Genomic DNA, 16,850 nt, shown 5'->3' on the forward strand with positions numbered 1-16,850 from the left:
CTTCCTCATTCCATTTTGTCACCACTGTCTCCAGCCCTGAGCTGTGCCTCTGCTTTGGGGCTGTGTTAGAAGTTCAGTCACCGCCGTTCATCGTAGTTAGTAGGCACGTCTTGAATATAATGCAGAATATTGAGAAAGAAAGTAGAACTGAGACTAGCCCCATATACCAGTCCACAGAGTGATGCCAAGAAAGCTAGCTTTCAAGGTCTCTGCTGAGCCCAGTCAAAGTTGCTGTGTGGACCAGGTTGGCATGTGCTTTCTGTAAATGCCCTGATAGTGAGTACCTGGAGCCCTGATGACACACTAACTCAGCTCTGCCCCAGCAGCCATAGGTAGTATAAAGCAGGGAGGCCTGGCAGTGCTCCAGTAGACTTTATTTATAGACCATGTTTATTTGTCCTAGCCTCATTTCTGTTGCTGTGATAAAAACACCCTGACCAAAAGCAGATTGATGGAGGAAAGGGTTTATTTGTTTTGTAATTCCAGGTCCTAGTCCATCCTTGAGGAGAAAAAAAGCTGCGAGCTTAAGCAGATGATCACCTCACATCCACAGTCAAGAGCAGAGATACACGGGTGCCCCATGTTGTCTGCTTATTGCTGTTTCTTTTGCTCTTGGCTTGCTTTTCCCCTTACATTGTTCAGGATCCCCTGCCTAGGGAATGGTGCTGCCCACAATGGGCTGGGTCCTTCTGTATCAACCAACAATCAAAGCAATCTCCCACAGACATGCCCACAAGCCTCCCTATCTAGACATGATTGAGGCGTTCTTCTCAGATGATTTCAAGTTGTGGCAAGTTGAAGTTTAACACCATCACACATATACAGACACACACACAATCATGCATGCTGACATTTGAATTTCAAGTACTATAAAACCTTTACCTCCTCCTCCTCCTCCTCCCTATTTAAAAATACAAACTTTCTTAGCTTTTCTGACTGGCTTTGGCATGCAGATGTAGCTTGCTGAACTCTGGAATAAACAAACCACTATCTAAGACTTGAGGATGAGGTGCGCTGGGTTTAATTTGAATCTCTGCCTCTAATGCTGTGGCTGTAGGCAAGTTACTTCCAGAGCCTCACTTTGCTCATCCTGAAATGGAGGTAGTAGTAGCTGCCACCTCATAGAGTTGTAAGAATTGAGTGAGAGACCAGAGGTGGGGCAGCTCATCAGGGCCTAAGATACACCCAGGAGATTAGCTGTGATGTCTCAGCCACCAGTGGGGCTCTTACAGGTGTCCTACAGCCTTTGTAGAGCTCTTTGTGATATGGAGGTTGATACTCTGGACCTGACTTAAGTCACAGTCAGGTAGACTCCACAGAAAGGTGGAGGACTTGGAAAACACTGCCTTAATTTCATTCAGTGACGATCAGTGCATCTCAACAGGTGATAGCACATGTAGGCATTTACACGCTAGGCCATGAAAACAATGAGGTAGGGCTGAGGGTTCTGACCCGTGAGAATGCTCCTCAGCTGTGTCTGCCTGTTGGGACCTATGTGGGTAGGTGTCATATAGGCGTGATTCCATATTTGTGTGAGTGTGTCATTGAAATCAGGTTCTTCAGCCTTGGCACTGGCCATAAGTAGGATCTGTGGTGGCAAAAGGATGCTTGCTGTCTCGACGGGCGTCCACACCATCATCTCCAGAACCTGTGCATGTGTGACTTGGTTAGAGCAGAAGGGAGCCAAGGCTGTCCACATATGGAGGGGCAATTATACTGGGTTTACAGGTGAACCCATTGTCATCACGAGGGTCTGTAACTATGGAAGGAGGAGGTCACTGACAGTTCTGTGTAGGAGGCTGTGACTGGGAAGAAAAGCACAGAGTACACATTGCATGTTGCTGGCCTGAACAGTACAGGAAAAGGGCCAAGGAATGTGGGTGGCTTCCAGGAGCTGGAAAGGGAAGGAAGTGGATTCTCCTCTGAGTGTCCAGAAAAGAGCCTAGCAGTGCTAACACCTGGATTTCTGCCCAGTGAGCCCTACTTTGAACTTTTGACCTTCAGAATTACAAGATAATACATGTGTATTTTTAAGCTACTCAGTTTGTGGCAGTCTGTCCCAGCAGCAGTGGGGAACTGATGCAAGCTGGTGACTCTGACCCTGGTTCTCTGCACTGATTAGCAGAAAGCAGCTTGCTGGGAAGATTGGCCAACACATCTTCCACTCTCCAGACACCAGTTGCAACCTCCCAGCACGAGCTCAAACTAGATGCCCTCAGGGTGTTAGGGTGGTGGTAAGGTGACAGTCACTTCTGGTTGGGAATCACTAGTTTAAGTTTAGAGCAACACAGGGAAGGATAGATATAATCTTAATACAGCTGGGGCTGGCATTAAACTTGCTATTAGCTGAAGATGACCCTGAACTCCTGATCTCCTGCCTCCCCAGTGTGAGCACTGGATTCAGGCCTGCAGTACCATCCTCATTTCTTTGCTCCTAATTTTTTAAACAGATTTACTTTGAAAAATAATTCCGGGGCTGGAGAGAAGGCTCAGAGGTTAAGAGCATTGGCTGCTCTTCCAGAGGTCCTGAGTTCAATTCCCAGCAACCACATGGTGGCTCACAACCACTTGTAATGAGATCTGGTGCCCTCTTCTGGCCTGCAGTCATACATGCTGTATACATAATAAATAAATCTTTTTTTTTTTTTTTAAAAGAAAGAAAGAAAGAAAAAAAAAAAAAAAAACAAAAGAAAAAGAATGCCCTGTTTGGGTTTTAGTCATTGTGGGTTTTACTGGGGAAGGCAGTCCTCTACTCTATGTCTGCTTTTCTGCCTAGTTCCATTGGAATCTTTTTATTGCCTCCTTTGAAGTAGAAGTTTGTTTTTGGCAGAACCCATGCATCATCCAGTGAGGATCCCTCAGCCCCTGCTGTGTGGCAGGTAAATTCTGCACTCGGGGCAGCACGGGAGGAGTGACTGCTGCTCTCAGAGACCGTATGCCTCAGGCAGGTCAGCAGTGCTCAGGGCTTGGAAGCTCACAAGTGTGCACATCCGGGTCACTCGCCGTGACTAGGAAGCCTGTGGTTCCCATAACAGATGTTCAAGCAAGTGTTTGTGTAGTGGTGCACATCGCAGGAGACAAGGGCAGTTTACAACAGTGGCATTTGGTGTGTGGGTGTCACCAGACATCAGTCCATGATTGCACATGAGTATTGTCAAACCAGCTAGAAGGTGTTTATGCACCACTCTGAGCATTTTCTGTTTTTGTAAGTTGAATGCTTCAGTTTGGAAATACTCATGTTTTTCTCTTTGCCCAGGAAGTGGGCTGAGTAAAGCTTGCTGTTGGCCATAACTGGAGGGCTGAATGTTCCCAGACCTGATCCAGGGACTGGAAAGCATGTGAAGGCACACACAACACTACTCTGAGACCTTGAGAGTTCTATAGGGAGAAATCCTAAGACTTTAGAAAAACTATGGGAAAAATCCTGCCTGGGGAGGTAGTAGTTTAGAGTGATGTACGGTGGCTCAGCAGATCAGAGCACGTACTGAACAAACATGACCTTAGTTTGAATATCCTCAGCAGCCACATAAAAGTCTGTAACTCCCAAAAGGGGGCACAGAGACTAACAGATTCCTGGAGCTTAATTGCCACCCAACCAGAACTGTGACCTCTAGGTCTCATTGATAGAAGACACCTGATGTCCTTTTCTAGCCTCCCTATACACACATGTATGCGCTCATGCATATAACACACACACAAATTAAAAAAAAGAAAAAGAAAAAAAATCCTCTGTGTGGAATAAGCTGTATGTGAATGCCTTGTGAGACGGCAGAGTGGCCTGCATAGGAAAAAACAAGCCTCAGAGTAGCATGGCGAGTGGGAAGTTCCTTCCTGAGTGTTATTGTTTCCAGTTACAGACAGGAAACTTTGGAGTATTTTCAAGCACAGAACATTGGACACAAAGAGGCTCTGACAGTACAGAGTTGAAGTCTGTAGCAAGATGTCTGGCTCAAAACTCTTGCTTAGCAAACGTCTTGTACAATTGGCTTGTTTTGTACAGTTGTTTTTTATTCCCACCTTTAGATGTATTAGTTCAATCCATTGTTCCCAATCTTTGTTCTAACAAGTTAAAAATAATGACAACCAGTCAGAGTTTACACAATTCACATTTACCTTGTGAGAAAGCACTATAGTCAATAAATATAGTACACCTTAGGAAATCTTGCAAATTTTTATAGCTGGTTTTCTTCCTTACTGATTGTGCACTTTGGCCGGGATTCTGAATAATTGCTGGCCTTCCCCAGGTAAGAATTTTACATCTCTGGTAAAGATGAATGCCTTAAGTAATTGTTCCTAAAAACAGAAAGGAGACTGTTAGGAAATAGGAAGGGACCACCAAGAAGGGCTGGAGAATATGCATTGAGTAGTGTAAGTAAAATTGAAGTCTTTCATACACATGTTGGACAGTGTCACCAATACACACTAATGAAAAACAATTGAGCGTAGAGCCTTGGACCATCGTCACCTTGAAGAGGGCAGACTGGCTCATTGGACCATTTTTCGTGGTGAGGACACTAGTGATTCTCAACTGAAGTAGAGCTAGCGCAGGCCAGCAGAGAATCACTGTGTGGAGGAAGCTGTTCATTTGCCAATTACACTCCACAAACAAGATAAGCAATTTAAAATGTTTCCTAATTTCTAGGTCGTTTTTAATAATTTCAGTGAATTCTAGTATCTGACTAAGATCCACATTGATTCATTTTCTAAAAGTAATTTTGTAAATGTAGTAAGAAGTATCCACAAAGACAAAAACAGGCAGATTCATTTTTAAACAGTTTGTTGTTAACTCTTTAACATAATACATGCATGGTATTTCTCAGCTTCCAATACTTTACAGATCAAGTGTCCTTAAATTCAGTCATTTGTTTTTAAATTATTTTATTTTATGTATGTGAATGTTTTGCCTGTATTTATATCTGTATACCATGTGCTTATCTGGTGCCTTACCTGATGCCTGAGGAAGCCAGAAGAGGGCATTGGATCTCCTGGAACTGGAGTTATAGACAGTTATGTGGGCGCTAGAAATTGAACTTAGGCCCTCTGGAAGAACAGCCAGTGTTCTAAACCTCTGAGCCATCTCTGCCATTCCATCTCTAAATTTAAAGCAAATGATCCTAATATTGTAGATTTCCTTTCTATTTTGGGTACTTTGAGGGCTTGAGTATTTTGTTACTCTGTTAGCTTCTGTAGATACTGATAGTTGCACCCATTGCCTTAAGCAACAGGTAATTCTAACGATACAAAGCTCACCATATAAAAAAAAGTAACACAATGGTTGGTTGGTTGGTTGGTTGGTTGGTTTGGTTTTGGTTTGTTTTTTTGTTTGTTTGTTTGTTTTTGTTTTTTGTTTTTTGAGACAGGGTTTGCACCTTTCCTGGAACTCACTCTGTAGCCCAGGCTGGCCTCGAACTCACAGAGATCCGCCTGCTTGTGCCTCCCGAGTGCTGGGATTAAAGGCGCTACCACCACCCAGCAACACACTGTTTTTAAAATATTGGGTGGATGAGCTGTTGAGGTGGTTCAGTCTTGAAAGCTCTTGCTGTGCAAGCCTGAGGATCTACATTTGATTTCCCGAGCACCCACAGAAAAAGCCACATGTGGTGGTTCACGTCAGTGTTGAGGAGGTGGAGATTGCTGACCGGCCTAGCAGAATTGGAGAGCTCTGATCCAAAACAATAAGGTGGAGGTCAAAGAAGACACCTGACCTCAACCTCTGCCTCTCCACCATTTGGGTGAGGGTTATAGTTTATTGATAAATTGTTTGCCTAATTGCAAAGCCCCGAGCCTGATCTTCAACACAACGAGAGAGAGAGAGAGAGAGAGAGAGAGAGAGAGAGAGAAAACTATGTAAGCATGTAATTGTAAGAGAGAAAGACTTGTCACCAAATACAGTAGGTTCTCCCTCTACTTTTCTAGAGGGTCTCCAGCCCCAGAAGCAGCTAGTAAGGAATTATAGCCATTTTATGACAGTGACTTCTATTTGTGTTTATAAACAGTATGTATAAACTGCTATTCATTGATTAGAGGACTCTTGTAGACCCTCTCCCTACTTCTGCTCCGCCATTCTCCCAGTACAGTCATTGTATAGTTTTTGGCTATATTGCTATTTGATATTTGAATTATTAGAATTAATCATTTGTAGCTCAGTATAGTAGTGTATTGTGACTATCTTCCTAATGGGCCTTTTATTTTTAGGGTTTTTTTTTAAAGTTATTACTTGCTTTGTGTTTATGTTTGCTTAATTTTATTTGTCATTATTGTAGAGACCTACAGAGGTTTCCTAGTGAGAACTTACTCAGGGTCTGAGAATCTGAGCTTGCTTTACGAGGCAGGGCTGTATAAGGGGATGATTTGACCACGGGTGTGGTTACCAGGTGTTTGGAAGGGTCTACACTTGGTTGTGTGGTGTGCTTTGATCTAGCAAGGGGGAGGTCTTTTGCCCCGCTCCTTGGCATTGTTATAAAAAGGCCTTTTGAAGAAGGGACCATTGGGTTTTGATCCAGGTCCTCCCGAAGCTATCCTGTGTTTCTTTCTCCTCTTCACTATCTTTCTATCTAAAAGTTTCTTATCCCTCTCTCCTCCTCATAGGTACTATGCTTATAAATACATAAATCTTAAAAACCTAGATCTCCAAAATTTAAAAAAGACCAGTATGATAGTATACCTCTATAGTCCCAACACTTGGGAGGTAGAAGCAGGAGCACTAGAAAGAAGTTCAAGATCATACTAACTGCATAATGAGGCCAGCCTGGGCTACGTAAGATTCTGCTTCAAAAAACAATACCAAAACAAATTTAAAAATAAAAAATTACAAGCAACCAAAAATTTAAAAAGGAATAATTTGAATTGTTTGTGGTGATTGTATTATATTTATTTTTCTGTTTTTGTACTTTCAGTCCTAGGGGTTGAACCCAGGGCCTTGTGTATGCCAGGCTTTATCTAAGCTGTACCAGCCCTCATGTTTGATTTCAAGTCTACCCACAGGAGGTCACTGAACAAGGAAGTGGAGAAAACCACACACAGTGGACCAGCTAAAGCATCCCTCTAAGTTACTTCGAACGCCCACAGTGGGATTAGAACAAGTTTCACTCTGCTTATTTATTATGTGTTAGATGTTTGTTTTGTAAAACAACAGATTTGCTCTTCTCGCTTTTACTCTCTTCTTTTAGATTTGTGAGAATGTTTAATAGGCCTTGGGACTAAGCAGCTTCAGAATTGAAGTAGGTTCAGACCGAAGCTTACAGGGCCCTGTACAGATTTCTGGGTCCTGATGAGAGAGGAAAAAGGAAAAGTTATACAATCCAGGATGGTCTTTTACTAAAGGAAGGACGAGGCTGTTGGCAAGAGATGGGTCTCATGCCAGGTGCTCTCCCTCAAGACTAACCTCAGGCCTCTTTTGAAGTACATGCTTGATCCCCTAGTGTGTGTATGGGGGCTGTTGCACTTCCCTGGCTGGGATGATTACCAGTGTTGGCATTTCAACAAAGTCCAAGCCACTCAAGCCAAGGCTAAGAGTGCTGACTGCTGCTCTGGACCTCCTTCATGGAGTTCAGAGCTCCACTTCTGCTCACTGGGCCTTTGGCTCTCTCTCCAGCCTTTGCTCCTCTGGTCCAGGGAGGCATTTGAATCAGGACAGAGTTCTGGTGACGTGCAGAATGTGGTAAGTGAGCCACTCCTCTAGGCCTCTCTAGGTTAACTGGGGCACTGCATCACACCTGGTGCTGGGATCTTCTGTAGCAGTGCCCATTGCAGTAAACATGCCACCGGCCCCAGCGTAGGCTGGAGGGGCACTGATACTTCTCTCCTTTGCTCACACATGGGGCTGCTCTGAGTTATGTTTTTAGGTCGTTCTAATGGTCTCCCTCACTTTTTGACCAGTTTTTCCTTCTTTTATATTTGGTGAAGACTAAGATTATGCAGCCCTACATTCTGCCATGGTTTATTAAAAAGTCATTTCTGCCTGGTGGTGGTGGCGCACACTTTTAATCCCAGCACTTGGGAGGCAGAGCCAGGTGGATCTCTGAGTTCAAGGCCGGCCTGGTCTACAGAGTGAGATCCAGGACAGGCACCAAAACTACACAGAGAAACCCTGTCTTGGAAAAGCAAAAAAAAAAAGTCATTTCTGCAAGGTATGTGGTACACGCCTTTAGCCCCAGCATTTGGGAGTCAGGATCTCTAAATATGAGGCCAGCCAGGTCTACATAGTTAAGTTCTAGGCCAGTGTTCCATAGTGAGACCCTGTCTTGAAAGTCAGGGAGGGCCTCCAGTTTCTAGTTCATTGAGCCTCTTCTAAACTCCCCTAACTATTCAGAATTTTCTTTTTCCTTGAAACTCTCCTTGTTCATTTTTAATGGAAATTTGATAGGTATTGCAAACAATTTCTCAAATCATTAATTGAAGCACAATCCCAAAATAATACTTTAGACTCTAGTAATTTCAGGTTTTATATGTCAATAAGCAGCCCTGTGAACTGCAAACAGAAGCATTCTCTGCTTGTGACAAAGTACTGGCAAGGACTTTGAGGAAAGAGTGGCTGGTGAGATGGCTCAGTGGGTAAGGTGCTTGCCAAGGGATTGTGAGGACTAGACTTGAGGCCCCCAGCCATCAGGCAAAAAAACTGGTGAGTGTGGTAGCCTGATGTGGCATCCTCAGGACAAGACTCCTTGCTAGATTAACTGGATCCGTAAGCTCTGGGTTCAAGTGGGAGACACTGCTTCAGTATATAAGGTGGAGAACAATGGAGGAAGACACTAGGCATCGACCCCTGGCTTCCACATGCATGTGTACCTGTGCACACATGTGCTTCCATACACTTGGGAACATGGACACATATACACATATTTTGGCTCCTGGCTTCATAGGTTTAAGTCCTTGGTTGCTTGGCTCTGTTGCTTTGGGCCTGTGGTGGCACAAAATATCATGGGAATACAGGCAAGACCTGCTCACTGCATGATGTCAAAACAAAACAAAACCATAAACAAGAGAGACGGGAAAGGGCTGGGATCCCCAAATCTTACCCAAGGGCTGCCCAGTGACCTAGCTTCTCCATCTAGGCCAGATCTACTAAGAGTTACCTTCCTAAAAATGGCAGCCAGCCTTTAGCAATTGGGTCTCTGGGTAGTTTTCTTCAGCTTTGGACTCCAGCAGCCTAGGCATGCCTTCTTCTGATAGCTGGTAGCATCCCATTCTCTGAAGTTCTTCAAATCTAGTAGTTGCTCTGAGCACTGCAGAGAGAACCCTGGCAACTAGCTTTCTTTCCCTTTGAAATTAAAGGAAGAACATTTGCTACTGTGGTGTGTGAGGCCCAAGCTTTGGAGATTTAGGACAGACTTTTCTCATAGGGCTGGCTGTGAAAACTTAGATATGATCATTTTAGTTCCTGAAGTTGAGCCGTCAGAAGATGGTTCTCAAAGCACCGCCTGTGTGGACTTCCATAATGCAGGATCGCACTCTGGCCACACAGAGTCAGTCTAGAATCTGTGTGACCAGCCCTGGAGAAAGGCTGTGAGTGACTCTCCACAGCAGGCTGAGGGCCGCTGCCCCACACCATGGCCTCTTGTGTTGGATTGCTGTTCAGTCTTTTTGTTTGGTTTCGCTTAAGTTGCCCTCTGATGTAAATTTCCTCCTGCCTGTTCGGTTGGAAATCCCCAGTTATCCATATTTAAGTTTCACGGGTTACTTTTCCTGCACTTCTAATTCTGAATTTCATTTTTCCCATAGAGCTGAAAAAACAGAAGTCCTCAGTGAAGATCTGCTACAGGTAACAAAATACATTTTTTCCCCTCCGGACTAGGGATCACATCCCAGGCCATATGCATGCATGCATGCTGGGCAAGCGCTCTACCACAGAGCTACACCACTAGCTGTTTTCTTTTTTAAGACAGGGTCTCACTGCTTGGCCCAGACTGGCCTTTAACTTACTCTGTGCCCTTCCAGGCCTTGAACTGGAGTCCTCCTGCCTTAGCCTCTGATGAGGTCTGTACCTCCAGGCCTGTCAATATAAAGTTGTCTTAAAACCGTCTCTTTAAAGACATGAAATGAAAACAAATGGTAGATCTAGGACTGGCAGTGTGACTCTGGTAAAGCACTTCTTAGCATGCCCAAGCCCTGGGTTCCCAACCTAACAAAGGAGATAGTTCGAAGGGAGGACTTGGGGGCCGGGGGTGACATAGACATGATGAGACTTGGCACTTGTGAGGCCTTTCACTTCTTCTTTCTAGGTGGAAGAGAATAACTAATTAGCATGGGGTTGAGTAGAGACAGAGAAACATGGGGTGGGATGGTGAGAGGAAGGGGATCCGAAACCCTCGGTCATGTTGTGGAGTTCACATGGGGCTAGTCCTGCTCCCAAGTGCCAGGTGTTGGGATGGGCTGGGGCCCGGTCAGTCCACTGGCATGGTGGCCTGGCCACAGGCCTTGGGCAGGCTGCCACCCTGATCCACTACTGTGATGTTTCCCCTGATGGGACAGGTCCTGCTCACTGCTGGAGGCCCCAGTGGCTCCAACCTAGAGCTTTGACGAGTCTCTCTTGTTCATGCTGTTTCTCCCCATCTCTGGGCTGCTTGGGTCTTGGGAGCTTAGGCTTGTGTTGATATGGCCAGATCTAGCATAATCACCTGGAGGTCTGGGACACTTGGTGTTGTCAGCTCAGACCTTCCTTCTTTTTCCTGTCAGGAGACTTTGGCCAGGGCCACTGTATTCCGTCTGTCAAGAAATTTTCCTGACTTTGGTCTTGGAGAAGACACTGGGGCCTTTCATGCTTCATCTCTGTTCACATCTCCCCAACTACAGAAGGCTCAGGGTGGGCGAGCCTCGGCTGCCTGGAGTCTGTGTTAAGCTGTTTGTCCTGTCTGCTTGCCTTGTGGTTCCTTAGCTTACACAGCAGTCTGTCTACTCAAGTGAGGTTCTAAAGACCAAGAGTCTGGCCCCAGAAGACTGTCTATCCATTCCCATGGAGAAAAGGAGCTGGGATAAGTCAGAAAGGGAGCTGGGATAAGTCAGAAAGGGCTTCCACCACAGCCTGTCAAACATCTCAAATTGTGTCAGCCACCTGCAGGTAGAATATAGTCATTTTGGTTTCCATGGACAGATTAATTCTGGATGTCCTCATACAAAACTATGCAACATTTGAATTTCGCTTGTACACATCCTTTTGATGGCATCCTTATTTATTTATTCACTTACAGTAGGCAAGTACTCGGCCACTTAGCCTCATCCCAGCCTTGTCTGTACTTTAAATCCCTCTTGGTTACTCACAGAGCCTTAAACGATGTTAGTACTGTGTACATAGTTCTTATGCTGTGTTGTTTAGAGAACAGCAGCAAAAGTACACACATGATCTTGCAAAAAAATTTTTTTCTTTGAATGTTATTTAATCCATGGTGTTAAATCCATGGATGTGGAGGGCCACTTGAGCTGGGTTTTGGTGCTGGGAATTGAACCTAGAGCAGTCTAAGCCTGTGTTTTCCCTCTAGCCTGGTACATTTTTAAAAGCTCTTTTTTTTTTTTTTTTAAGGCAGGGAGGCTCTAAGTTCAAGGCCAGCCTCTGCTATATAGTCAGACCTTGTCTCAGAAAACAAAACAAGAAAGATTTGTTAAAGAATTACATTCTTGACAGTTCTTAGTTTTGGACATGTATCTTAAATTCATTTTCTGACTTCCTGAAGTACTGTTTGTGTTGGCCAAGTTTTATCTAGGTTTTCATGCTATCCTGCCCCAGTAATATACATGATCTCATTTAATCCTTGAAGTTCTGAGATTAGGCCCTTGTAGCTGAAGGAGGACCAAGGCCTGATGGCACTCAGGGGTAGCTGTCCAGTATTGTTTGTGGGCTGTGAAAGCTTTGCCCCCTCTGAAACACACTGGTTTGATAACATAGACTGTTCTTTGTTGTCTGTTGTTAAGTGCTACAGATGTTTTCTCTCTCTCTTTTCTGCTGTTTTTAATTTGAAGGAGAAAAACAAACCAACAAAAAAAAAAAAACCCAATGGTTTCCAGTGCTAACTCTACTACCAGGTCTGCCTCCAGTTGGCCCTGTGGCCTAGGGTTGAGTTAGTCCCCCAGTGTCTAAGTTTCCACCATTGTCCAGTGAGGATGTTGACAGTCTCTGCCCCATGGGTTAATGAGAGGACTAAGGAGAAAATGAACCAAACGGTGGGGAGCCCTGACATTGGAGCCTGAGAGAGGGGGTTTGATTTTGCTCTGTTCGATACTCCAGGCCACCAGCAATGTATTGCCAGCCTGCCTCTGAGGTAACACTGCCTTCTTCCCCCATCTGTCTGCCAGAACTGCCTTTTATTTTAGTAGTATGGTGGTGTCCCAGGAGGCTGTGAATCTCAGCAGGCAGAGACTGGAATGTATTCCCTGTTGCTTTTCTAATACCAGGCACAGGAGAGTACTAGGTACTTGTCCACCATAGTCAAAAGTAGAAACCTTCCGATCCTGTGGCAGCCACTGGACCAGGCACGTGGGGGAGACCAGTGAACAAAACAGACAGGATTCCTGTCCTCATGGCGTTGACATGTTGGTAAAAAGGTCCAGGGGTCCAGTGATTCATTTGCTCTTGTGGCAGATGGAAACTGCTAGGTTTCTGATGCTCTGACCTGTGGCCACTGTAGATGGGGCGGTGCTATGGCACGTGCTCCTGAATGTCAACTTGTCTACAGGTCACAGTCCTGATGAATGGGGCTTGGACCTGAAGAGAAGCTAATAGTGTCCAGGTACCTTTGAGAAACAGGCACAAAGCAGACTAGGGATCCAAATGTATTCTGCTTTGAATTTGCTGACTTTTCATTAGAATAGAAAGCGTCCCTGAGGCTTGCTCTCACTCTTCATGAGTCATCAGAACACACATTTTTGGCATTCCTTCCTGTAACAAGCAGCCCTCTTTGCCATAAACAGCTATATCCCAGCAGTCTTATTTTCAGAGGCTATTCAAGATGTGTGGGTCCCTGGATCAGTATTTCCTACTGCTGGGTGTCCATTCTGCTGAGGGGGTCCCTTTAAAACAGAAACCAAAACCTATCTGAAACCTAATGTGGAAGAAGATTTTGGATACTGCTCTTGTTTTGGTTGTGCTACATGGATTTTGGGTCTGCTGCCCTGTGGGAAAAACCCCATTGCCCATGCTTCTGGTGCTGCTATTGACTTTTCCCATGTGACTGTAAATAGGAGTTTGTCTGATTGGACCAGAACTTTGATGGTGCTCTGGCCGGGAAACTGACTGCCACTACTTGGCCTCGTAGACATAGTCATGATTGTCTTTTTAGCCTGAGGAGATTCAGCTTTGGAGGGGTCTAGAACATTTAAGTATAAGGAAATCAGCTCTGTGCTTTCCTGGAGATATTGACATCTTGAGGAGTGGAGTGCTCCTTGCGTCTAATAGGTAGAGGCCAGAGATGCTGCTGAACACACCACAGCGTACAGGACAGCCTCCTGCAACCCACGACGATATATCAAGTGTCAGCAGCGAGAACCGTGGTGTGAGTGAATAGGAGCTGTCTGTCAACACCCAAGAGCTGTGAAGTTTCACTGCAGCTTGCTTTTCCTACCTCCATGCACATACCAAACGTGGAAGAAACTAGATTTCTCCTTAAGACCTTTAAATGGCTGTTTGTCTCTGCCTTGACAGATCGAACGGCGCCTGGACACTGTGCGGTCAATGTGCCACCATTCGCATAAGCGTTTGATAGCATGCTTCCAGGGTCAGCATGGCACCGATGCCGAGAGGAGACATGTGAGTATTAGATGCTTCGGGAGCCGCATTCAAATGACAGTTCAGTGACACACCAGGAAGCCCGCGTTTGTGGCTTTGTTAGTCACCAGACATCACAGAAGGAAGAGCTCGGCTGCAAATATCTGTGTCACCCTTCTTTTGTTTCCCACGGCTACTTACAGGGCGCAAGGTTTTCCCTGGCTTGCACAACAGTTAGGATTCTGCCATTATGTAAATTGAGTGGACATTTGCATACACTTGTGGGTCCAGGAATGCTTGCTTTGGTCCTGCCTCCCAGAGACAGACTGAGTCATTGCTTCTGTCCCCACTGCTCCTCTTCCAGCCTGGCTTCTGCACCACAGACCTTCCATCCTTGTCTCCACCCCCCTGTAGCTGCCTTGCTAGTCAGCCCTGTGACTCTCGTTGTGGATATCTTTAAATTCCTCATCCCTACCTGCTCTGTAAGGTGAGACCTGGTTATCATGAATACCTGAACTGAACTGTGTGGGCTGTCATCCTGGTTCCCTTCTGAACCATATTTCCTGCCTCCAGTTTTCATCCTTTCCAGTCAGTCTTCAGTCTGATTATCAGAGTCAGTTGCCAAGGTGGGAAGATGCTGAATATTCTGTGGTGCTGGTAGCATACCTGGACACATGGAGGTGCCCAGAAAACTAGTGGGACCTCTTAAGGGGGTCTGCTGGTTACCATTGCCTAGAGTACAATCCAGACTCTTTGGCATGACTTAAACTCTTTGTATTCTAATCCCATTTTGCCTCACAGCTTCTTCGTTCCTTGCTTCTTCTCATTCCCACTGCAGTCCAGCCACATCATACCCAGCAGTCCTGAAATAAATCTATGTCCTTTACACAGCCATGTCCCATCTTTTTCTGTTGTCTGCCCAACTGTCACTCCTATTCATTAAAAACAAACTGAATTTTTTTTTTTAATCAAATACCTGCTGTGTTCGAGTGCTAGAGATACAAAATGGATAAATGCTCATGGTCTATTTGAGTGATGGATGCCACCATTGAGTAACTGTGAAACAACATAGTGAATAAAATGTGCATAGGATGCTATGGGAGGGCTGAGAGGAGAGAGCAGAGGAAGTAGTCAGGTGGGCTTCTTGGAGGGCTGGGTGCCTGGCTGTGAAGAGGAGACTTACTGGTGGTAGTGGGAACATGCCGGCAGTGGGAGCAAGGGGCTGCAGCCTCATTTCTGAAATGTCTCGTACCTTAGTGTTTTTTCACAACCTCAAGCAAATGTGCCAAGAAAAGGCTCTTTGAAGAGTCAAGAAGAGTTGCCATGACAGTGGTGAGAAAAAATAGGAATCCTCAGGAGAGCATAAACCATGGAGAGGGGCTCCAGGAAACAGATACAACTCCCGAGGGCACAGAAAGAGCTCCACCCCATGGGAAAAGACAAAGGATGGGAAGAGAGATGGAGAGCAGCTTCCTCAGCTCTGTGAGCCTCCGTGGACAGCAGAACTCACGAAGTGAGCCTGTAGGAGCGCCCAGCTGGCCTTCCTGTGCAGTTGGCACATATGTCACCAGTGGAGAGCTTTTCAGTCCCCTCTGGTGACAGAGGAGCTGTTCACCCCTGGGAAGCCTGGTTCTTCTCTGGAGTTTCAGTGTGGATAGATGCTTTCATTAATAAGATGATTCGTCCAGCAGAATTTCCTTGTTTACGTATTCCAGGAAACAGGATCTTGGCTGTAGAGTTAGGGACCATGAATGACATTTACAAAATAGGTTCTTCGTAATTTTTCCCTCCACAGACCCATGGAGTTCTAGAATTGCACGAAGTCTGCCTCTTGATTACTACATTTATCTTATGTTTCATCTCTTTATGAAAAGAGCTCACCTAAACCATGAATTATCCTTAGTTATGCTCATATCTTTCTGTTCTGAGCGCATGGCAGCCAATAGTTGTCTCTTTGTGGTTGCTGGGAATCAAACCCAGGTCCTCTGGAAGAGCAACAAGTGCTTTTAACTGCTGAGACATCTCTCCAGCCAGCGCATGGATAGATAAACTTCAATTCAGAATGCACAAAAGAACATGAGTGAAGTTTGTCCCAGTCTGGTTCCCTCCCTCCCCTACCAGAACCACCACTATTGGATAGCTGTCTAGAAGTACTCCCAAATGGCACAAGCAAATGCATGCAGGAAAGCAGGCAATAGGCACTCTCTGACGTGTGTCCTTTTCCCTGGGAAGACAGAATGAGATGGCTTTGCAGAGTGAAAGCATCATTTTGCAAGCACCATGTTGTTAGAAGCAGCCTCTCTGTTACTTTCCAGGCCTCTTCTACATGTACTCTGAGATAACACCAGCCAGACTGGGGCTCCTGTTGCTGATCACTACTGAGGTCTGCACTTGTGCCCTCTGTGAGGCTCCAGGCTAGCCACTTCTCTGGGCCTGAGTTCCCTGGTCAGATGATCCTGCTGCTGATAAAGAACAGATCTCTGATAGGAAAGTGATTGGCTTTGTGCTTAGAAACACCACAAAGGTTGTTCAGATATTTTTAGATATTTAAAGCTGAGTTTTAGGACTGTCACCAAATCAAGACCCAGATTAAGAATGTTCTAGCCTAAGTTTTGCAGTTGAGCATTTTATTACATTTACTTGTGATGATATTTAGAGAACAAGGTCTGTTCATAGAACACAATCTGAAACTCTGGAATCTGGGGGCTTAGAGCTCTACCTCGGCTGGTAGAGTGCTAGCCTGGCATGCATGAAGCCCTGGTTTCGGTCCCCAGCACCACGAAGACTGGGTGTGGCAGTACTTACCTGTAATTATAGCATCCCGGGATCAGAAGTTGAAAGTCATCCTTGGCTACATAGTGAGTTCAAGGCCAGCTCAGGATCTAGGAAACCCTGTCTCAAAAACAAACAAGGACTGGCAAGATGGCTCAGCTGGTAAAGGTGCTTGCTATCCTTGATGGCCTGAGTTCAGTTCCAGGAGCCCACAAGGTAGAAGGAGAGAACAGACTCTGTCTTCTGACTTCCACATTGGCATTGGTGCAGGGTTTTTTTTTGTTTTGTTTTGTTTTGTTTTTTGTGGGGGTTTTTTTTTGTTTTGTTTTTTGGTTTTTTCGAGACAGGGTTTCTCTGTGTAGTTTTGGTGCCTGTCCTGGATTTC

The 16,850-nt window shown here is 45.3% G+C and overlaps 1 protein-coding gene across 2 annotated transcripts in view; it reads left to right on the forward strand.

Annotated features, from left to right (window-relative positions):
- The first annotated feature begins 9,724 nt into the window (after positions 1-9,724).
- Positions 9,725-16,850, forward strand: part of Arhgap17 (Rho GTPase activating protein 17) — a 51,900-nt gene continuing 44,774 nt past the window's right edge. For both annotated transcript variants that reach the window (XM_059267282.1, XM_059267275.1), the window contains exons 1-2: positions 9,725-9,760; positions 13,631-13,735. In XM_059267282.1, coding sequence (XP_059123265.1) covers positions 13,661-13,735 — 75 coding nt within the window. In that variant the 5' untranslated portion in view covers positions 9,725-9,760; positions 13,631-13,660. The remainder of the gene's footprint in view (positions 9,761-13,630; positions 13,736-16,850) is intronic.

This window comes from Peromyscus eremicus, chromosome 1 (genome assembly GCF_949786415.1).
Source record: "Peromyscus eremicus chromosome 1, PerEre_H2_v1, whole genome shotgun sequence".
Taxonomy (NCBI): Eukaryota; Metazoa; Chordata; class Mammalia; order Rodentia; family Cricetidae; genus Peromyscus; species Peromyscus eremicus.